This window comes from Cydia splendana, chromosome 10, assembly GCF_910591565.1.
Source record: "Cydia splendana chromosome 10, ilCydSple1.2, whole genome shotgun sequence".
NCBI lineage: Eukaryota > Metazoa > Arthropoda > Insecta > Lepidoptera > Tortricidae > Cydia > Cydia splendana.
The window spans coordinates 12,586,279-12,610,311 of record NC_085969.1 but is presented as its reverse complement, the minus strand read 5'-3'; the positions used below and the strand labels follow the sequence as shown (position 1 = coordinate 12,610,311).

The 24,033-nt window shown below is 38.8% G+C and overlaps 1 protein-coding gene across 1 annotated transcript; it reads left to right on the top strand.

Moving 5' to 3' along the window:
• The first annotated feature begins 2,373 nt into the window (after nucleotides 1-2,373).
• Nucleotides 2,374-20,112, top strand: LOC134794310 (trace amine-associated receptor 8b). The gene is made up of 8 exons (XM_063766074.1): nucleotides 2,374-2,794; nucleotides 2,870-2,995; nucleotides 7,758-7,874; nucleotides 9,178-9,317; nucleotides 9,792-9,969; nucleotides 18,555-18,683; nucleotides 19,012-19,137; nucleotides 19,485-20,112. The coding sequence occupies exons 1-8, from the start codon at nucleotides 2,576-2,578 to the stop codon at nucleotides 19,953-19,955; spliced, it is 1,506 nt and encodes a 501-aa protein (XP_063622144.1). The 5' UTR covers nucleotides 2,374-2,575; the 3' UTR covers nucleotides 19,956-20,112.
• The last annotated feature ends 3,921 nt before the right edge of the window (nucleotides 20,113-24,033 follow it).

Below are 24,033 nucleotides of genomic sequence, written 5' to 3'. Positions count from 1 at the left end.
ACGTGTTCAGTGAATTATATTTGTTTTACTGCAAATTTGAGGTTTCTTCACTCCACCAGTGCTTAGCGCCGACCTACGCGCGGCTTTGGTGGCCAGCAGTTTTATGAGGAGCCACTCTTCTCCGGACGCCGACTCACGCACGGCTTAGGTGGCCAGCTGTCTACGAGGAGCCTTAAGATAAAATCGTCAATAAAAAGTCTATTATAATAACATTTTGTTTGGATTATCACAAATCTCAATCCTTAGCGCTCTTTCGTTCACACACCGGAGAAGCATGTTTATCCGCAATTGTGTGATAAATTGATAATCGCGTAAGGATTGTACGGAACCGAATCCGACTCGCACTTGGCCGGGGTTTTTATATTCTGTCTTTTTTTTTTAAAGAAAATACATTAAACTCGTCACAGTTTTTACCACATATGGGTATGGTACTTATAACTAATTCGAACATTTTATGAAACTATTACTATATTGCGCTATTTATTTTCACTTTCTGTACTCTTTAATGAAATATTGACCCTGGCTTGCTCTTAGCCTAAAATAATACACTCTATGTACATTTTTTAAATCATTAATGTAGGTAGGTAAGTAGGTACTATATTTATTCGTACATCTATACGTTTAAAAAAATGTATATTTAACACTCTGAACCTAGGTAAAACAATAAACAATTATTAAAAACCGAGCTATGAAAATCTTAAAGAGAGGAAGCTATGTGTATAATGTTCAAAGGTACCGTCAAACGGTCATTCCGTGCCAGTGGCTTCTTAAGATCCGTAGCTGACCCCGCGACGTTTACCAGGCGAGTGGCTTGAATAAACGTGGCAACCATAAGGATTACGAAGGTCAATAAGTCGCCGGCTGAGAATACGTTTGTGCCATATCCATTTTTTAGCAACATAGTTTTTTAATGTTTTCTAAAATAACAAAAAATATGCTATGTTTGACATTAATCGGTTTAAAAAGAATGATTTTTCAAAAATGTTGTGAAATATCCACATTTTACTATAGGAAAATTAGAGTCTGTGGGGAAAGAGAAGAACTTTCGTTTTAAAAATAAAGGAATGTCTCCTTTAAGTAAAGTGAGCCAGCTTAAGGATTTAATGTAGTTTCCCTCCAGGGCCCGACTTATCTTTCCACACTGTATATCCATTATTACAAATTCAACGTAAACATGAAGTCCTGACACGAAATAAATCACATGCGCAATGTTACGTGTACGTGGTTTTGACACGGCGTTTAATCAATTTGTCATCAAACTCACACAGTTGACTTTAGAGACATATTTGTTTATATTTTGTATCTTACTCAAATGTAACAAGGCAAAACTAAATACTTTCCTTTGGCATCCACTAAACATAAAACGATGCCAAAGGATGTTACTATTGAAACTACAATATAAGGCCACTTTCCCCGATGCCACGGAATTCGATTTCCTCCAGGAAATTGACAGTGGCGTCGCCACCAATCTTTAAAAAGTCCCAACTAAGAAAATCTCTACGAGTTTCCTTGGACATATTATGTCACGTCTCGCACACGTCTCATTCGTTGCTTTGTCCAAGAGATGAGAATGCGAGCGAGTTGCATAATTTTTTTTCTCCTACTTGTACATTTAAATTTATTGTCTAAGATTTGTTTCGTTGCTTTAGAAATGGAAGAATATCCATAGTGGTCGCATTGAAGCAAATAACATTGAAAGGTGTAGTAGGAGACAAACACTTATTCGTAAATTGGTTACCCTCAAATGTTTGCCGGGGACTCCTAAGACAGCGCGCGACTTTAGATTACTTTAACAAGCTTCTATGTTTTTCCAGGCTGCCGAATAAGGAAGTCTAATGTTTTTCTACTTTGTGGATGTTTGTGGTTTTTGTTTGTCCACATGTAGTTATTATTGTTTGTCTATTTCTAAACTCAAAAAATGTAACATGTGAAATTGCACATGTTAATTTTGTGACAAGTTAAGTATGTCAAGCTACTAGTAACTAACTCTCCCAAATAATAACAATTAGCTTTTTATTTGTTCGAAAATAGTAGGAATGGTTTTTGTTTTGTTAACCTATTTATTATTGAAAACTGTTTCCGAAAATATTTCAAGTAGGTTAGTAATAAATAAACTTAAATCAGGTCCACAGCGGACGAGACAATTTATTACACTGATCCTGGCAGGAAGACAGTGAAATTGATTCAGTATCTTAGACTTCCCCTTATTTTATCAAGTTTTCTTTTTCCTTAACAACGTGACGAGAATGTTTTACAATTTTGCCTCGAGATAACGATGTTGTATTCTAAATTGACATTGTATTTTTTAAATGAATCAGAAAAGTGAAGTGTTATTAAATTTAATATTGTTTGTTACAGGTACGACAACAGCGGATGCGAAGGGGCCGATGAAGAGTTGGAAAAATAACTAAGATTTGTAGATAAACTTATAAACATAAAATGTAAATTTGAAACGCACTGTCAAAAGGAAAGACGAGTGGATAAACGCCGATGAAACTATAAATACTAGTGCTGCGCATGTGATCTAAATGCCTTATTCAAGAGAATTGTGCGCTGCTAAGAGCAGGCGCCGACTATGTTCGACTCGACCAAAGGCGCCTTGCTCGTAGCGCCATCTCTTGTCAACAGTTCCTGCTGGTTCAACGGCAAAGGCTGGCCCACCACTTTTCCCGCTCCAGTTGATATAGTCAAAGCTTTTTTCATATTCGCTCTATCTATGGGCATAGTTTTCGCAAACCTAGTTCTTATTTGCGTGCTTAGCAATCGGAGGTATATCAAGTATATCGAAAACCAGGTAATTACTTATTTGTGCAGTTAAATTTAAGTCTTTAGTTAAAGTATCACGTCTTAATTTATGATATTTTTCCAGCCGAGGTATTTGCTGACATCCTTGGCTCTTAACGACTTGTTCACGGGAATCTTGGTAGCTCCCGTGGCCCTACTTCCAGCGCTTTACAAGTGTTGGCCCTACGGTGAAATTTTCTGTCAAATACAGGTAAGAACTCAATTTAGAAAAGGCTCCCTCGCTATTATTATGATCTTTTGGATTTGGTTGAACTGAGAAATCAAATCGAAAAAGGGAAAGTGTTGAAATAGGAAAAATAATTTTCCATCAAATTTTGAGAGAGTTACTTAATCCATTTAAAGCAAGGTAGAGGCCACGGTGTCCCTGCTAAAACTTTATTTAAAGAAGAGACGAAGAGAAAATGAGTAAAGTTGCTACTTTGAAACAGAAAAAAAGTTTTCAAATGAAGAGGCAAAGTTAAACGGTAATCGGATACTAAGGACAGTATTCAGTACCGTGACTTTTTTATTACATTTTCTGCTTATTATGTACAAACTTTATCTGCTGACTTATCAAGGGCGTATTTGTGGGGATAGGTACTTGTGATAAAATCGATTATTACGCTTTGATACTCAAACTTGAAAATATCGGAATATAATAAATATAAATTTCAAACTTTAAGCAATTTATCTTTAAAGCTTTTGAAGATGCGAAAGCATTTCAAGTTTTTGAAGAGTAATTATTAGGGGTGTAGGCGCTGATCCGCGAACAATAAAGTTGGTAAAACTTGTGATGGCGGGCTGCGCTATCGTCTAACTAGTGATGTGATGTGGGCTTAGCACTGGGGCGCCTCACTCGCGATATAGACTAGGTACTTACACGTTTTTTCATACTGTATTAATTAGAGAAGTATGGGTAGACTATCTCGCGGGCGAGATACTTTCACGGCGCTCCTGCGTTAAGCCTACAGCAGGAATATTCGCGTACCTACAATACTTACAATAACCCTTCAATCTTCATCGCACTCACAAACTCAAAAAACTAAATCTGACTCAGAGGACATAGGATAATTACACGTATCTCTACGAGTAAGTAAGAGAAGAGAAAGTTAAAATTCGAGGAATAAACTTATCTTTTGCTACTAGTTTGATGTTCTTTTTGACAAAATATTAAGTTATTCAGAGTAAAATATTAAGTTGTATTTTATTTTTATTTTTTAATCTAATTGAATTTAATTTTAATAAAGTAGGAAACAGGAAACATGCAAAGACGAGAATACTCTCATTCGAGATATATTCACAGGAATGTCACATCACTGGGCTTGCGCTATCGTGTAATGGTACACGGTGACCGAGCACAAACTCGCTCAAACTCAAGCGACCAACTTATGCCTTCCTGTCGACCCACTGACGAGCGATTCCGTTTTATTGTACTTTCGGGGCTTTACATGCTATTCTAATGATGTCATTGCTTACGTGACAGTTTAGTATCCAACCAAAGTTTCGGTTTCAGTTTCGGCAGGTTTCGGCATAGTGAATTGAATCAGGCGTTACTTTGCGGGAATAATCCTCAAATTATTCTTAGGATTATTCTTTTTTATTTTTTTTTATTCTTTTGGTGGTGGTTTGTTATATTTATTTGCGTATTTATTTTTGCGGTGGGAGGGTGGGAATATTAATTGCATGTAAAAATACGCAAGTAAGTATAACGGGTTAGCACTGATTGACTAGCACGTTATCTTTTCGCGGATTAGCAAAGTAATATTTTGGTTTTAATTTTTAGGTTTCGGCATAAAAATACAGGTTGGTCCAAACCTTGACGTCCAAAAATTTTCTTTGATTCTTCACGTCGTGAGCTATCAGAATATGCCCCATGTATGTTAGCCGATTTTTCGTAGTTTTCGAGTTAAGGATTTTCTAAACTTTTAACTTTTGTTAAGAAATTCCGGGGTGAAGCAATTAATTTTTGGACGTCAAGATTTGGACCACTCTGTATGTTTTAGCTGGAACTAGATCGTATTTAGATACTGTTTTGTATGACGTTTTATCTTATAACGTTTAATCACTGTCCGTATATATTTCCAACCAGCATGGTTAAGGTAAACAGAAATTACAGGTTACAAGCTCGCGCACACTTTCGGTAACAGTGTGTCAGAATATTTATGTGTAGGTACTCAAACATCGTAGTGGAATGGAATATGTTTACAAAAGTTATTGGAAAAATCCTTAAGCAGAAGTGAACGTAATAATATGTTTAAAAAGGTACTACATTCTAGGTGATCTTGTAAGAACGGCTGCTTGAAAATAAAGGTTTTTTGGTCTGGACATAGCACAGTATAAAATCTTTTAGCTACTTATAGGTACAAAACCAATACAAAACGTACTTTTAGCTAATTATATTTTAACTTACCACTCCCGCCGCGCGCCACTCTCCTCAGTCTTTTAAAGGCCTCAGGGTTTCTCACTTTTCAAAGTTTAATGAATTGAGGATAAAGAGCAACCAGCGCAACTCAATAACAAACTACAAAATTAATTTTATTGTATTTTTCTTCAAGTTATGATAGGCAGTGACACTGACAAACCTAATTATCATATTTTTCTTAATAGCTAGTTTGTTAGTGCACGACACCTTGCACTTTGTGACTATGCGCTGAAACTTGGCACAGTTGATTCTTAGCTGGTCTTGAGCAGATACAGACCGGGAGACCTCGAGAGCCACGTCTCATTTAGTGGGGGGGGAGGGGGGAAGTTCGACGCCGCCGCGCTTCACTTGGAGCAACATTTCTCTAAAACTGTACCTATTAGGGCATGTGATATATCATTTTCGGATAAATTAAGGATGAGGAATTTATTTTTGGAACCAAAACAATGCACTTTCTAACAAAAAAAAAAACATAAAGTAGAAAAGACACAAAAACGTATCTTGGATTTTTTCATAATTACCAATTTTTTTTTAAAGTGTAGTAGGAATCTGAAAACAAAAAATATATTTGTAAAGCTACACTTATTACGTTTAAGAAAATATATAGTATATTATACAAAACTGTTGTTACATGGGAGATCAAAAATAATATTAAGCGTGGGTCAGAGTGATCTCTATACAAAATATTATTAATGTGGGAAAGTTACTTATAATTTGTTCTACAATCGTTTATTTTTTTAGTTTTTCGTAAATAACTCGTAAACGGCAGCCCTCAGCAAAAAAATATCTTTTACGTAAATAATCTGTTTCAGATTTCTTATAAAATAAGTGCTACGTTTTTTCGCTAAGATCAATATTAAAAAAAATATTGAAGTGAGAAAATAAATACTAAGGTCCCCTTTTTTAGTCATTCGTAAATAACTTGTAAAGGATGGCCAATAGCAAAAAATATTTTAATACATGAATAATTAGCATAAAATTTCCTACAAAAAAGGTTATTCAAACTTTTTCGCTGGGATCAATATTTAAAAAGGGGACCTTAGAATTTATTTTCTCTCTTTAATATCGTTTTTAATATTGATCCCAGCGAAAAAGTTTGAATGACCTTTATTGTAGGAAATTTTATGTAAATTATTTATGTACTAAAAAATTTTTGCTATTGGCCATCGTTTACGAGTTATTTACGAATGACTAAAAAAGGGGACCTAAGTATTTATTTTCTCCCTTCAATATTTTTTTTAATATTGATGGTAGCGAAAAAAGTAGCACTTATTTTATAAGAAATCTGAAACAGATTATTTACGTAAAAGATATTTTTTTGCTGTGGGCTACCGTTTACGAGTTATTTACGAAAAACAAGAAAAATAAACGATTGTAGAACAAATTATAAGTAACTTTCCCACATTCATAATATTTTGTATTGAGATCACTCTGACCCACGCTTAATATTATTTTTTATCTCACATTTATCAACAGTTTTGTATAATAAACTATATATTTTCTTAAACGTAATAAGTGTAGCTTTACGACTGTATTTTTTGTTTTCAGATTCCTGCTACACTTTAAAAAAAAATTGGTAATTATGAAAAAATCAAATATACGTTTTTCAGTCTTTTCTACTTTATGCTTTTTTTTTGTTAGACAGTGCATTGTTTTTGTTCCAAAACTAGATTTTTCATCCTTAATTTATCCGAAAATGATATATTACATGCCCTAATAGGTAAAGTTTTAGAGAAATGTTGCTCCAAGTGAAGCGCGGCAGCGTCGAACTTTCCCCCTCCCCCCCCACTAAATGAGAGGTGGCTCTCAACGTCTACCGGTCTGTTTCTGCTCAAGACCAGCTAACAATCAACTGTGCTAAGTTTCAGCGCATAGTCTCAAAGTGCAAGGTCCCCACACAACGGTGTGCAGTAACAAACCAGCTATAATATAATGGCCATCATTTTCATGTTTATGAGTTTTATGACGTATGACGGATACGGTCGCACTTATCGTACATCGTACACGACAAGACAGTTGGAGGCTATAAGTAACCAAAAGGAGACGCATTGTCAGTAATTTTCTGTACAAAACAGTGCCGATTATTGCGGGGAAGGGGCACGCCAAATGTATACGTAACGTAAAAATTGCCATGTCAGATAAACGTCAGTCCATACATTGTGTATGACCATTGGCCGCCTATTTTCGATAGAGGGGAACGCCTGTTAATGGCTACTCCGTTTGGTTAAATCCTCCAAGACAAGACAGGATACAGCAGAGATTCTACCTACATATCTTATTGACACCGCAATAAAAAAACGAACGCTAATAGAGTTAAACCAAGAAAAGTCTGCAGCGTTTTGATAGCCCACGCAGTGCAAGTGTTATTTTTTAAGTCATAATTTCATATAAGTTTGACGTTTAAAATAACACTTGGATTGCGTGGGCTATCAAAATCGCTGCAGACTTTTCTTGGTCTAACTCTATCATGCTATTTAATACGCGACCATAATACGCGTTTTAATTAATATGAACTATGATTACATACATTGATCCATTTGAATGTTCACAGGCCTTATTGAGGGGAGCAGTAAGCCAACAGAGTGCTGTTATATTAGTCTGTATGGCTATCGACAGATATCTCTTTCTGCTTCATCCAAATACCTACCAAAAACATTCAAGTAAAAAGGTAAGTTCGTTAGGATTTTGATGAAACAATATGACAGTACTGAGTCCATACATCGGATTCTAGGGGGCAAATTGTATGACGGATAGGGATCCCGTCATACAATTAGCCCCCTAGAATCCGATGTATGGTAATGACTGAGGTCTTGGTGGCTCAGATGGCAGAGCGCTGGAGCATCGATCGAGAGGCCGTGAGTTCAAGTCTCACCCAAGACAGTAATTTTTCCACTTTAAAATTTATACTAAGCTTAATAGCATCGTTCGCAGACGTTTCTGCTTGTTACAAATTAAATTAGTACTTACTGTAGCCTAATATTACATTATCATTTGCGAGAAGTTGGTAAGTAGGCAATTTCGAGTTTTACTTATTAGATCTGTTTCCAATAGTGTTAAAAGTGACATTTCTTCAACCAAAAACGTCACTTTTGACACTGACGGACCAGTATCATATCGGGAACAAATGTATAACAAAAACTCGAATTGGCCGAAAAGCATTAAGCAAGGTCAGGGCAATTACAATCAAGGGGTATTTGTAGCTTTGGAAACACGAGCAGTGTAGAGGTGTGACCCAATTATTTATTACTTTCACAAATTAAATATTCTATTGTTGCCCACCTCTTAAAGATAATTTTAAGACTTGTTGTACTTTAAAACACAATATATATTAAAATGAGCTATTAAAATTGTCTTTGTGAGTATGCAGCAACAAAAGTTACCCGTTTCCAATTGCTCTAAATATTTCAGTAACGGTTTAAGCCTCGTTAAGCTATGTCGCGATATTATTTTAAAACTCTGGGCTTTAAAAAGAAAATATTAAAACTTGCTCATTATTTTGGATAACGCCGCGTTTGTTACCTAAATAGCATTATGTTGTTCAAAAATATACCAACAACATATTTCCTGTGTAAATCACCCGTCTCAAAAAAGGCTTTGGCATCTAAACACTTTTCTTATTTTACTAGGTACATATTTCCACCACAAAGTTTTCAGGCTCTTTGCATTGTGAGTTCAAGCTGGCTTAGGTTTTGTAAAGTTTTCTTTGTAAGACCACTTTGTGTCTCGTCTAAACACATTCATAACTTGTGGACTTTGAAACAAATCTACGGAGAAATTTACCGACATTTGAAAACTTTCAAAAGCCAGTCGTAATTTATTTGCGACGACCGCTTGTAATGTATGTTTGTAATGACATAAACAACATAGAACAGGAAGCAGGCCTTCGCTTGACGGTGACTGGATATCTGAAGGTTTGCAACGACATCTGCATGGAACCTAAAACTTTCTACTTACATTTTTTATTTTTTCAGGGTTGCGTGTTAGTGATAAGCATTACGTGGATCCTGTCCGTATCACTCTTCGCTAGTATGGTGCTACCTCGCTCCGGGTACTATTTCAACTCCACGGGGCTTATGGCCTGTGATGTTTTTCACAGTAGAGTAGCGTTCAGGTACATTATGCATTTTGTAATAGACTTTTTGACTATTGTATGCATGTGGATAATCAGGTGGATTAAAATTTCACATGGTGGATTTTATGCATTTAACTTTTTACTCTTTTATGAAAATTTTGATCTAGTTTCCTGAACGGTATGATTTCGATCGGAACTGGCATTTTAATAGAGAGATTATTATGAACTAGATGGAACATTTTTAACTTTATTAACACACTTATTGCGATAACTCAAGTTATGTATTATACTTCTATCTAAAGTAGTTCGTATATTAAATCTCGGAAAGCATAAATATCATGCGTTTCACAAAAACCTAACCTTTGTCGGGCCACAAAAAGTCAAATCTGACTGCGGTAAAAATGCAGGGGTGTTTTGCATACTCGCTATTTTTTGCGACCACTCAATAAATAACTCATTTCGCCCTAAAGTGTTGTGTTTATGTATACTTATTACTAAATGCATTGCTTGTAGAATCCTGTCGTGCTGCGCCTACTATTTCCCGACGACCATGGCGCTGATGTACTGCTACGGGTCCGGGTTCCACGTGAGCAAGAACCGAAGCAAGTGTGTGCCGGACCCGGTGAGGCCCAACGGGATTCCGCCGCCATGCGCGAAGAGCGCTCTGGACAGTCATGATGCGGTCACAGTGGTAAGATATTTAGATAGGCCCCACACTAGCGGCTTGCAGTGCAGTGCAGCGCAGAAGACGCTAGTGTGGGATAGCCCTTAAAGGTACAATAATGCAGCAGTAACACTGGTGCTATCTGAATCCGAACGGCACCTTAAGAGACATTTGTGGCGCTCCGTTTGAATGGGGCGTAGATAAGTTGACGATTACTTCGCAAAGTTTAGCTTCACGTTAAACTCCCTTTGCCAACACGTTAATCACCACAAAAGGCATATATATAAAGTCAACTCCCCCTTGACATCACTTTCTACGGGGGTCCTCTACAACAACTGACCTATGAGTGAGTGTAAGTACTTACTAGGCTAGATCTATCACGAATATAATACTGAGGAGTGAAAACGGACTTGTGTGTTAGTTTTGTGTTTGGGTGAGCTAGTAGAAGATTCACATGACCATAGGTGAGAAGTAGATTAAGTACATGATGAAAACGGTGGATAACTTCCCTTCAACTACATATTATTATTGCATTATGGGAGCTTTTTCAAAACATCATCATCATTCTCTTGCCCTTGTCCCATTCACTTGGGGTCGGCGCAGCATGTCTTTCTCTTCTACACCTCTCTGTCGCCCGTCATTTCATCATTCACTTCCGTTCGTTTCATATCATCTCTCACACAGTCCATCCACCTTTTCCTCGGTTTTCCTCTTCTCGTACTTCCCTCCACATTCATTCGTAATACCTTTCTCGTCACATGACTTTCATCCCTCCGCATCACATGCCCGTACCACGATTTTTTTTTAAACATCCAATGTTTAAAATCACGTGAATATATGTACGTAGAAACTGCGGCATTATGTACTTATTTATTACTTTTGTGAAAACGGGAGGACTAAATAATGTATGTGAGTACGATAAGGAAACAATAGGATCTACAGTATTATATTATTTTAGAAGCAATAAATATCTTTGTAAGTTTTGTAGCGAAAAAGAGCAACCAATTCTTGGGCAGAAATAAATATTTTTTCATAAGGCAAATTGCATCAATAAACTGAATACGACTTTGTATTGTTCCATTTTTCCTGCCTTTTTGTTTTTCTTTGGAGTGCCCAATTTCGTTGCCAATGATAGTTAATTTAGGAAAAATGAAGCTAAATTTTACTTGTATTTTCGCAATGCGCATTAGGGTTTGTAACAGTACTCTTATGCCTATAAACGTTATAAATACCAACATCAAGACGATTTAGAAACGGTGATAATTATTCTCCGTGTACAAAATCCCATTAAAGGTTACTTCGATAGAGCGGTAATTAACTTCAAACATCTTTAACTGTCGTTTTACATTATTACCGAGTATTAAAGACAATGGACTTGATAAAATACGGGAAACTTAGGTATTTGCAAGGTTTCTTAACATCCGGTTTTCCGTGTGGTGTCGGGCGAGAATAGCACCACCCCCTTTCTTCCCGTGGGTGTCGTAAGAGGCGACTAAGGGATTGAGACGCTGACAGCTAGGCTCAAAAAAGAAGGAAAACTAATATTAAACCCGGATCTGGAGCCACCGTTTAGGCGCAAGCCAGGCACCTGCGGCCAAACCGACACCACACGTACTGACTCGTCATTCCTGTGGAATATGTCGGGGAGGAGAGAGAGGGTGGTACGGGTTCTGGGCAAGCCCGTGTTGCCATAAAGCCGTCTGTCCCAGGCGCAGCAGCATCCGCGGAGAGGGCACTTCGCCCACCTGCCGTGCAGGGGGGAAAGAACACGGGGAGTGGCAGTTACCGGTTATAAGTCCGCACGAATAGGCGTCGTATGTGCGGGCGCCAGGGGCCACTCCCGACAGTAGGAGGATCCATCGAAGATCCACTGATCAGTTACCGCCTGCTTTAAGTTGAGCAATCCTCGACCAATAAGGTACTGATCCGCCTCAGCGTTAACTTGTCTTGTCTGGGTGAACGGGACACAAGCTTTACAGCTGGACGTTGACGCTGTAATACCAACCACCTGCTCAGAATGCAAACAAAACTTTTAAAAGCGACAATAGTTCTTCTTACATGCGCTACGCGACATGGAATGTCCGAACAATGAGGACAGGTTTTCCGAACACCGGTGAAAATCTTGATTGTGCTCAAGATCTGCGCAAAACTTACAATATTGACGCGGAACTTAACAGGTTAAACGTCGATATTGCAGCTTTACAGGAGACCAGGATCGAGGATGAGGGTTCTTTGCGCGAAGCTAATTACACTTTTTACTGGAAGGGCAAGAGTTCTTCGGAAACACGGGAGCATGGGGTAGGATTTGCGGTCCGTAATCATCTTCTTGTTGCAATAGAGACACCTGTAGGTGTATCTGAGCGCATCATGGTCTTGCGTCTTAATACAAAAAGCGGCTACGTTACTTTGAGCTCCGCTTACGCACCGACGCTCAACTCCAAACCCGAGGCCAAGGACCAATTCTATGACCAGCTCGATGAAGTAGTTCGCGGGGTGCGTCCATCCGATAGGCTTCATATTATGGGCGACTTTAACGCTAGGGTCGGCCAGCATAAAACTGACTGGCCCGATTGCCTAGGTGCGCATGGTGTCGGTAAGCTAAACGACAACGGACAACGATTGTTGGAGTTCTGCTCAAAATATCAACTGTGCGTCACCAATACCTTTTTCAAAGGGAAATTGATGCGAAAAGTCTCTTGGATGCATCCCCGCTCAAAACACTGGCATCAGTTAGACCTTGCTCTTACCAGAAGGAGGGACCTGCGGGAAACGCTCCATACACGGACGTTCCACAGCGCCGATTGTGACACTGACCATAGTCTTGTTTCCACCAAAGTCCGATTAGTCCCAAAAAGGATTCATTCTTCCAAGCCTCTTGGTCGAAAGAAGATCAATCTTTTTAAGACCCGGGACTTGGAGGCAGTGGAGTTGTTTGGGGCTATAGTCCACGACGAAATATCGGCATGGGACAGTTCCCTATCAGCGCAAGTCGAATGGGAAAAAGTAAAGTCCCTTCTCACAGACACCGCAGGAAAAGTTTTTGGGTACCAGAAAACAAAGTCACACGACTGGTTACTTGAAAACGAGGAGCATTTACTGCCCCTTATAGACTTAAAATGGCAGGCTTTCCTAAACTTCCGCCTTAATCCTTGCGATGCTGCACGTGAAGAGCTCAAAAAGGCGAAAGCCTCACTCCAGCGTAGCTCTCGTTTCTACGCAAACGCATACTGGACAGTACTCTGTCAAGGAATTCAAGCATGCGCAGACGCAGGAAACATAGGCGGTGTTTACGAAGGCATTAAGCGAGCTCTTGGACCTAGTATAAAAAAGACGGCCCCTCTAAAGGAAGCTGACGGCTCTGTCATTACAAACAGCAGTCGCCAGATGGCAAGATGGGTGGAACATTACACCGGTCTCTACTCCTGTCCAGTTGACATACAACCAGAAACTGTGGGACTACTCCCGATTCTGGATACTTGGCACGAGTTGGATTCCGCACCTACCGTAGAGGAACTATACCTGGCCGTGAAACAGCTTAAAAACGGTAAAAGTCCGGGCAAAGACGAAGTTTACACCGAAATCGTCAAGCTTAAGTGCATCCTTCCCGTCCTTCACAACAACCTGACCAAATGTTGGGAACAGGGCTGCGTGCCTCAAGACATGCGTGATGCTAATATCGTCACTCTTTACAAAGGCAAAGGCGACCGCGGTGATTGCAATAATTACCGTGGAATATCTCTCCTAAGCATCGTCGGCAAAGCTTTTGCTAGGGCCACCTTGGCTAAACTACAAAAGCTAGCTGACCGCGTATATCCAGAGGCACAATGCGGCTTTCGGGCCCAACGGTCAACTGTCGATATGATATTTTCACTTAGACAGTTACAGGAAAAGTGTAGGGAGCAAAAGAGTCCTCTGGTCGTAGCTTTTGTCGACCTAAACAAGGCCTTTGACACTGTGAGCAGAGAGGGGCTACACTCGGTTCTTGTCAGTATTGGTTGCCCTCCAAAGCTCCTGAAGGTAGTACAATCATTCCACGAGGGTATGGAAGCCACAATCCTCCACAATGGCGAAACATCTGCTCCCTTCGACGTACGCCGAGGCGTTCGACAAGGTTGTGTATTGGCACCTACTCTCTTCGGAATATTCTTTTCTGTACTCTTGAAGGCTGCTTTTGGAGACGACCTACAGGGAATACACCTGTACACAAGATCCGACGGTCAGATGTACAACTTAACGAGACTCAAGTCCAAACGCCATAGAGAGGACTTATTTGTAGACAGCCTTCTCTTTGCAGACGATGCCGCGTTCGTCGCTCACAGTCAGTCTCAGCTGCAGACAATCATGGACCAATTTTCAAGAGCCTGCAACCTCTTTTCCATGTCCATTAACGCCAAGAAAACCATCATACTAGCGCAAGGATGTTCAGCCCAGCCAAAGATCATACTTAACGGCGCACCTCTCGAGGTGGTCAGCAAGTTTTGTTACCTTGGCTCGCTTGTGTCGAGCAATCTCTCGCTTGACGCGGAGATCGACTCCCGCATCGGCAGAGCAGCCAGTACGTTCGGGAGGCTCCGTACAAGGGCGTGGGACAACAAACATCTCACGGTAAAAACGAAAATGCTTATTTACCAAGCATGTGTCCTAAGCACACTTCTGTACGGAGCAGAATCCTGGACTACTTACGCAAAACAAGAACGCCGGCTGAACACCTTCCACATGCGCTGTCTGCGGAGCATACTTGGCATCACATGGAAGGATCGCGTGACAAACGAGTCTGTTCTAAGCGATGCACAGCTTCCTAGTATCACAGCCATACTAAAGAAGAGACGACTGAGGTGGCTTGGGCATGTATACCGAAAGGAACGGACTCGTTTACCACGTCAAATCCTACTAGGAGAGATTGCAAATGCAAAAAGACCGGTCGGGCGACCAATGCTGCGCTACAAAGATTGCGCCAAGCGTGATATGGTTGCCTTTAATATCTCATGCAACCAATGGCAGAAACTGGCCGAAGATCGACCCACGTGGCGACGTGTTGTTCATTATGGCCAATCCAAGCACAACGATGTCTGGTTTTCCTCTTTAAAAGAAAAACGCTTGAGGCGCCACGAGCAGGCCTCCAACCCCCACCCACCTGGGGGAGCATACACCTGCCGCGTGTGTGGACGAGGGATCCTCTCCCGCATAGGGCTATACAGCCACGAACGCAAGTGTCGTTACCGGGATGCTGCTTAAAACATCTGACACAGATGAAAAGGCCTATTATATATAACATCCGGTATCCGGCTGGATAGTAAGTCACTATCCGATAACCGGCCGGATATTAAAAAAAGGACAGGATAGGCCGGATACCGGATAGTAACCGAATATCCGGTGCATCTCAACTCATTTTATCAAGGAAATTGACAGATACAGCGGCGGCAACAACGACGTTGATGTCAACTGCAGCTGCATTACTGTTCCGACGTCATTGATAAAATGAGTGACGTTCGCCACAGCATTACTGCCGAGATTTAGACGTTCAATCCATCAGTCATTGACAGGTACAGCAGCGGCATCAACGCCGACGCAGTAATATTGCAACATTTCGAATTCGAATGTCACCTTTACTAGGCACTGACTGATAGATAATGACGCCGTGGTACGACTGAGTGGCCTCTTAGAACTTACATTGTGATATCAAAATCATGTAATTTTGTTACTACAAAGTTTTTTTTGTTTGTTACTACTATAGGTGACAGTGACCGCAGTCTTTGATAGTGTGACTATCGTTGAGTGCTGTTTAGCGATTGCAAATCCGTGAACATTTTTCAAATCCGGATTTTCGGATTTTGGTTTGACCGAAATCCGAAGTTCGGATTCAATCCGGATTTTAAGAAAGGAATATGTGGCATAAAGGCAAAGTGAAACAAACAATCAAATTAAGTTGTTTTTATTAAAAATAAAAAAACAGAATGCGTACACTGCTACGCCAATAACAAAATCTTTAAAAAACAATAAAAACAAAATACATACGTACGCTCCCAAGTAACAAAAGGTTCTATAACTAAGGCATTTTATCACCAAACAGTGATATAGTAGGCCTATAATGGTAACCATTGTGACTGCTTGTACTATAAAGGTTTTTAACAAAGCGTTTTGTTTCTATAAGATTAAAGACCTTTTAAGTACTATAATTTAGCTCTTAGAACGCTTATAGGATCATACAAAAGAATCTTTAAAGTGCTGCACTGTAATAGATATGCAAAAAGCGATTATGGTACTATTTAATACTATAGACGACTTTACTGATGCTTTTATGTACCTATTTTGCACTAATAATGCGTCAATAGTAGATTGTTAACCAAGGGTTGAAAGGCACCCATTTCTGTCGAGGTAGTTTGGCGCTCGAACGCAGTGAGAGCGCCAATAGCCCGAGACGGAAATGGTGCCTTTCACCCGAGTTAAACACTCTACTTTTCATATCGAATGCGAGGAAACCAAACAAGACAAGGCAATTTCGCAAAATCAGTAATTGAAGTACCCAATATACCTACGGCCATGATTTTTTTCCTTAGGACTTACTTGCAATCGGAGACTTTACATGTGTGAAGATTAATAAACCCTAGCGAAAATCATTCAGATTGCAATATTTACGAAAACACACATTTTTTAACAAACTGCAGTAATTTTAAAATGATTTGTTCATTATAGTGTGAAAATCAGCGGGATTGCCTCATACTTTTTAATTTTATACTTTTTCGTTCTAAAAGCCGCCACAGACTACCGGACCGCACCGCGACCTTGGTAAGCCGCACCACGCAATAACATAATAAAAGTATTTTAAATATTAAATAACAATGTAATTAATAATATAAGAAATTTTTATCTTGTATTTTATTTTATTTTTATGAATATAGTGCTAAATAACTTTAAAAACCAATTTAATATCGTACAAACGTTTAACTGTGGCTGTATAAGATTCTGCCTTTGCTCATTTACGCAAGTGTAAGGTTTAAAAAAATATTTTTGGTGTATTCCTTTTGGTTCGAGTCTTATGAAATCGAGTAAATAGAATTCAACGAAAGAAATTAAGAATAATTTGTTTTTAACAATTTACTTTCATCGTTTTTTATAAAAAAAGGATCAACGTGGGATTAGTAAAATTAAACAATTACCAATTGTTACAGGCGAGGAAATAAAGACACTATTTTTCCATTTTGTTTCCACCCAGTTGTTCGTGGGACGGGGACGCAGAGGAGTACACCACTTTTCTGCGCTAGAGCATAAACGTATCACTTTCTGCACACCTTTTAGAACAACAACGACCGACTTTCAGAGCATGAGATATGAAAAGTAACTTTTATAGTACATAGTATTGTAGCAGTATCGTAAACACTATTAGAGGATCAATCTGCACTATAAAAGGACTTTGCACGACCATTACGTAACGTTTTAGCTTTTTAAAAGCTCTCTTAACATCGCTATAAGGCTAGAAGAGTTCTCTAAAAGTCATGAAAGTTTTTCTATAGTGCTATATAGTACCATAAAAGTTACCTGGTACGTTTCTAAATAACTTAAATCGTAACTTAAAAAATGGCTGCTGTTTTCTGCCATAATAGCACATTAGCGGCACGGCTGGAGCCTATGTGTACTATAGCAGCCACAATTGGAACAAGTCCTTATTTTATTAATTTTAATTTAATTAAAACATGAAAATTATGAGAGCGCATTGTCAAATTTGAAAGCAGCATAATGATTCTATCGATACAATTATTTTCGCATGTAAGTACAATGTACCGGCATAGTAACGGTCCACAAATGCTTTTTAGTACCTACATCCTTTTTATTACCTAAATACAAATGTCACTCTAAGAAACAATGGCGAATGAACTTATTTAATATTTTAGGCACCCACGACGCAAGTATGATAAAAAAGATCACTGGAATCGTTTACGGTGCAAAATAGCACTATAAAGATGTTTCATTGGTTACTTTTATAATTCCAAATTGCGACATAAACGTTGCAGACAGCACTATTTTAGTACTAAAGAGCGTTTCTCGTCACTTTTACATTTCAACCATAGAGCTGATTTATCACCGTGAGAGCCTTTATGTAATGTTTATAGAATAAATCAGTGATAAAACTAGGGCCTATCTGGGGTTTTGTAAACGTTTACAACACCATTATAGTGCTAATCATGAACACTAATTAGCACGCTCCAAAACGTTCTCAGGACTTTTATAGTACCAAATTTTGTTACTTGGGCTGCTACGCCAATAAAAAAAGCGGACGCGGGGCAAGCATACAGGTGCGAGCGAATGCGCGACGCGCAATGCCCGGCTGGCAATAGCTCTCCCGCGTTACCGCTTCATGTGCACCGCTTTTTATTTCGCATTAGCATTAATTTTGAGCAAATTAGTACTGGTGGGAAAAAATCCGAAAAACCGGTTTTTTCTTTTCAAAATCCGAATTTTAAAACGGATTTTCAAACGCTCCGAAATCCGGATTTTTGAACTTCGAATAATCCGGATTGCAATCACTAGTGCTGTTACATTGCTACATTTGCCACTTAAGCTAGAAGAAAGTCCGAGTCTTGCAGACTGCTACCATTTGATAATTTTTTTTGCAGATCCAAGCACCAGCCAGACCTCATAGCGTCAGCACGTCTCGAACCATGGCCGCGATGTCTTTAGGATTCATTGTAATGGTCACCCCTGCAACTATACAAGAGGTCGTAGCAGCGTGTACCGGTTGCAAGGTATGAGCTTTACCCATATTATATCTAGTCGCTGGAACATGTCCCAGGAGAAAAACCTCAATTTGGTCTGCCACAAATTTCCTTTCCCATGTCAACCTTAAGTAATCTAATCATAAATTAATTTGTGTACCTACGTATGCATGCCGTAAAGAGTAAAGCTTTTATTAAGTCAACGCGTTTATGCCGCGGCTAGGTCATGATATTTTAAAATTAATTTGCATGATCGATTTCCAAGTTTAATCTAGGTCTGTAATGTAACGAAATTTCGCAAAAAAAAAACATGCGTTTTAGTAATATTTTATTTCCTTATGTAATTTTCTCAACGCAGGTTCCACCGACGCTAGACTTTATTGTGACTTGGCTGGCTCTTAGCAACAGCTTTTGGAATCCCTTCTTGTACTGGCTTTTGAACAGTCACTTCAGAAGAATCAGCAACGAGTTACTTCAGTATTATGTAAGTTCTAGTACATATGATAGCATTGTCCACCCTCTCATAATAACGTCCACAAATTGTAATAATGGTGATATATAAGGATAGTGATATAAGTGCAGGTTATATCATGCATATACCTTTTAAATTTAATAAACCACTATTTATTGAAAATCCCTTAAAAAAATTGTTCAATAAATACGTACGTACCACCATATACGAGTATGTAGGTAAAGACTTATTAATAGTTATGATATTACATATCTATATAAAATATATAGTTCCTTAAACAGTAATATAAAAATACCATCTTCTTAGACTAACTATTTGGTGCTTGACATAATTGGTAATCTCACTTTGTTTTAACACAGATTTGCTGCCGAAGATCAAAATCTTTCGGCAACTATGACAAACCAACGGGCTGTTGCGGCTCCCCAATCACATCCGATGGACGACATTCGAAGGGAGAGTTCGAAGGAATAGGCGAAAAATATTGGGGCGAGATACTAGAACGCACGGTATCATCTACATCTCTGCATGCTATTCAAAAAGCATGCCATAGAGATCCTCTGCGGTGCACTGGATCCTTTAAAGGATGCCCAAGTAGTATGTGTAAACATGACCCAAGATATTTTGATGTTTGTGGGCCTACAGACTACAGACAGTTTGATAGATCAGCTTTTCAAATCGAATCATGCTCAAGACAATGTAGACTTAAGAATTCAGACATCTGCCTCTTTAGACCAGCACCAGAACTGGAATGTGGCAGGTCGCGGTCAATTTTAAGCTTAGATGAAGGAAATTTCAACAAGACTTGCAATGGCAGACACCCAGAATTGTGAGAGTTCCGACAATGCCCGGTCTTCGGGCACAGGAGCAACAGTATAGGAGTATACCCAGGGATAGATCACTTTAACTCAAACATTAAGTGGAAGTTTGATGACTCTCCTGACGTTGATGACGATATGCAGACTTTGGAGCAAAATTTGGATAGGATACGAAGTGTTAGTCACGATAGAAGCTTTAATACATTCGGTGTAAAAGACGACGATCACATGTTGGAAGTAGAAGTAAACGATGTCGTCGACAACGATTCCGAAGAGAATAGGGACTACAACAGTTCTCGTGAAATGTCGGATGAAAAGAGTGATTACAGTGCTACAAATAAGTTTTCGCGCACTTCATCTCTCTCAAATAGAGAGCTCGATGTTATAAAAGAGAGCTCCAGAAGCTCTAGTGACACTGAAGTGACGTTAACACGATGACTTCCGCGGGTGACTTTCGACAGGGCGGTGAATGTAGTTCACTTGCAGGCGACTGTTGAAAGACCTAATACCAAGCGCAATCTGTTGATAAAAAGATATACGTAGTAGCTCTAATAGATAGAATTGTTGTAGTTTTAAATTTGTGGACCATTAGATTCAGGTCTGATTTGTGTACTTAAATTGCTGAATTTGTTGTTCTCACAACGTTGTACATATAATTGAAGTATCAGTATTGTATAAGATTTCATGTATAGAAGGACATTTTGTATTTTTTACTTTTTGTAATAGTTGTTTAATCGTAGAAAATTATTGTGTTACTTTATAAATTTATTCTAACTTTACATAAAAACGGATTGTGATGTCAGATATTCTAGTCGTTAACTTTGTTAGTTAAACAAAACGTAATAACTATGAGTAGGAAATGTTTTAAAACTATTGAAACTATATTAATTTATCTTTCTCCACTAAGCTTGTACATATACAATAAGACTGTTTGAACGTAATTTCTATATTCAGAATCGCACAATTATACTTTTCTTCTATATATGAATAATCGTGAATAAATTATTTATGTCTACCTACCTAAATGTTAAACTGGCAAAGGAGAGAAATAAACCATTTGTATTAAAGGGACTGTATTTTATTATTGAAATTCCTTTAATTAAATACGAAGCGTCAGACTAAACGACGCAGAAACTAATTAATAGGGAAGTGGACATCAAGCATCAACACAACGCGAAACAAAACAATAAATAAAGGAACGAAAATGGTGGCTTAAAGTCTTTTAGTAAAGTAAAGTCGCATAGGATTCTAAATCTCAACATTCCGGTAACTTTCACACAATAAAAACTTATGTTATTTTCTTTATCTGTGCAAAAAGATAAATTTACCGGCCTCCGGCCTAGTCGGTAGTGACTCGAAGCAGGAGGTCTCGGGTTCCAATCCCGATAAGGGCATTTAGTGTGGTTATTCCGGAGTTATGGATATGATTTATGTAAGTATTAATAAAACAATTTATTGGTGATACACAAAAGTCTGGATGCATTGTATTTTTAGAGCGGGTTTACACTGGATTGGATGCACAAATTGACATTGTAAAAAAGTAATCGGATGGCGACTGCAGCTGCGTCAGTGTTACTAGTAAAGAGTCACAGCAGCGGGAAATGGGATACTGGCAATTTTCTTTGTAAAGTGCGTCGCTGTTGTTGCCTTATTGGTATAGCGATTTGAAGGTTAAAATCCGTCATTAATTTCATCAAGGATATTGAGAGTGACATCTCCCGCGTCAACGCTGCAGCAGGGGTAACATTCCATTTCTGACCGCAGCTGCACTACTAGTACGAACGCGTCGGTGTTATTGTCAATTTCCATAGTATAAGTAAAATGAATGGTAGTGCTGCTGTCGTTGGAAATGGACTGTCACCTTCGCTAATATGTATTAAAAATACTGATTATTTTTTTAATTATGATGGGTATTAATTTGACTACAACCTATGCTTACATTGACAACGTCATTCAAAAATGTTTTCTTCGCCAATCTTGTAAATAAAACATGGTATTAACGTTAACTCTGCTAAAACAAAATTACAGTGCAAACTAGGATATCTATGACATATCAGTTTATGTGTTTTTTATGGGCGAGTCCAGAGATTTTACAGCTTCGAGCGCAGTACGCGACCGTAAATGGTTTGATGTTGGGTATTTTGCTACCCGGACTTATCCCGAGGCGGCTTCATCAGTATCTTTATAACCGTAGTTGAGTTTTCAATCTATGATACACGTAACAAAAATAAATGGGGCCGATAAATAGTTGGTGAAACTACAGTACCCTGGTTAGTTAAATACTACTTAAAGAGAGCATCAGATTATGATCAATTTAAGTCATCAACGACTGAGACCCAAATTGACCAATGGATTTAAGTTTCAAATATCTAATTCAACAGGTAACATAATAGAGAAATAAGTTTAGAGTGCTCACTTGTATAACATCAGTATTAGGAATCTATCCTTACTTAGTAAATAATAAGTTCTATGGGAGGTATGGTAAAGCGTATTAGTGATAAGGTAACTCGCTGAAATGTTATTACAAATTTTTAGCATAGCTATAGCTCTACGGAGCGGAACGGAAAATTATAAATCTCATTATAAATATTTTTTGAAGTGAAAACTTCTTTAGCGGAGCTGTGCACTTTTTGAGGTGGGGAAAAAATGATAAACTCGAGACAGCGTAAGGCGTAACGCGTCAGGCGTCTCTCCTCTCTTTCTACCGCACGGCGAAAATGTATGCCTGAGCCTGCTGTTTCATGTAGGCGGCGCAGGGCGCTTGCGTGACTTAGGTATGTTATGTAAGACGGACAATGTCATTGTTTTTTGATTTAAATGCCACCTAGTGAGTTTCCCTCGAACTGATATTAATATAACGGTAGTACCAGTAGTACCCACAGTGATGTGCTTAGGGGTTTCAAGTAATGCGACGATACAACGCTAGATGGCGTTAACCTCAATATACATAGTGCTGCAGACATTTTGCACTATATGGCCCTGTTATTAATATTTTGAGTTACAATGTCGTTGAGTTTTCACTTCTGCCGGCACTCCCGGAGTGCAACCCTTTGTTTTTAGGGTTCCGTACCCAAAGGGTAAAACGGGACCCTATTACTAAGACTTCGCTGTCCGTCCGTCCGTCCGTCCGTCCGTCCGTCCGTCCGTCCGTCCGTCCGTCCGTCCGTCCGTCCGTCCGTCCGTCCGTCCGTCCGTCTGTCACCAGGCTGTATCTCACGAACCGTGATAGCTAGACAGTTGAAATTTTCACAGATGATGTATTTCTGTTGCCGCTATAACAACAAATACTAAAAACAGAATAAAATAAAGATTTAAATGGGGCTCCCATACAACAAACGTGATTTTTGACCAAAGTTAAGCAACGTCGGGAGTGGTCAGTATTTGGATGGGTGACCGTTTTTTTTTTGCTTTTTTTTGTTTTTTTTTTTTGCATTATGGTACGGAACCCTTCGTGCGCGAGTCCAACTCGCACTTGCCCGGTTTTTTATATCTGAGTATGGAGTGAGCACTAAAGCTTACTTATTTCTCTATGGCAACGTTTAGAATCAGGCGTTACATTGCTAAATTCCTGGAAGTAGCGTTTTAGCAAAATTGATATATCAAATTAATTTTAACACTGCTGTTTTTACCTGTCTAGGTATATATGTAGGTGTGAGGGCTACGCGGCTAGGCATATTGGTGTGTTGACATTACTAATCCAATTTTAATGAATAATTTGTTTCTGGTGATCTCGCTGTAATTTGATGTCAGATTATTAATCTTTATGGTCCGGACACAGAGGATAGGTACGGTTTTAACAGATTTCCAAAAAGAAGGATATCCTATAGGTCCACGAAAAAATATCTTCTCGAACTTTTAATCGTCTTTGCTTGATAATTTAATTCAGCAGAAAAGCAATAATAAAGACTAAAAGTACTACACAGTTCTTTGTTGATAAAAATATTTCTACTTGCGACTTTGCACTTTATTGATAACCGCGCGACAATACCTTAGGCGCCTGCTTTAAAATGATACAAAGATTTCTCGAGTAACACTTAATAAAGTTGCAGTACGCCGGCACTAGCAATTGCTGAACCTGATGTTAAGACTTTTC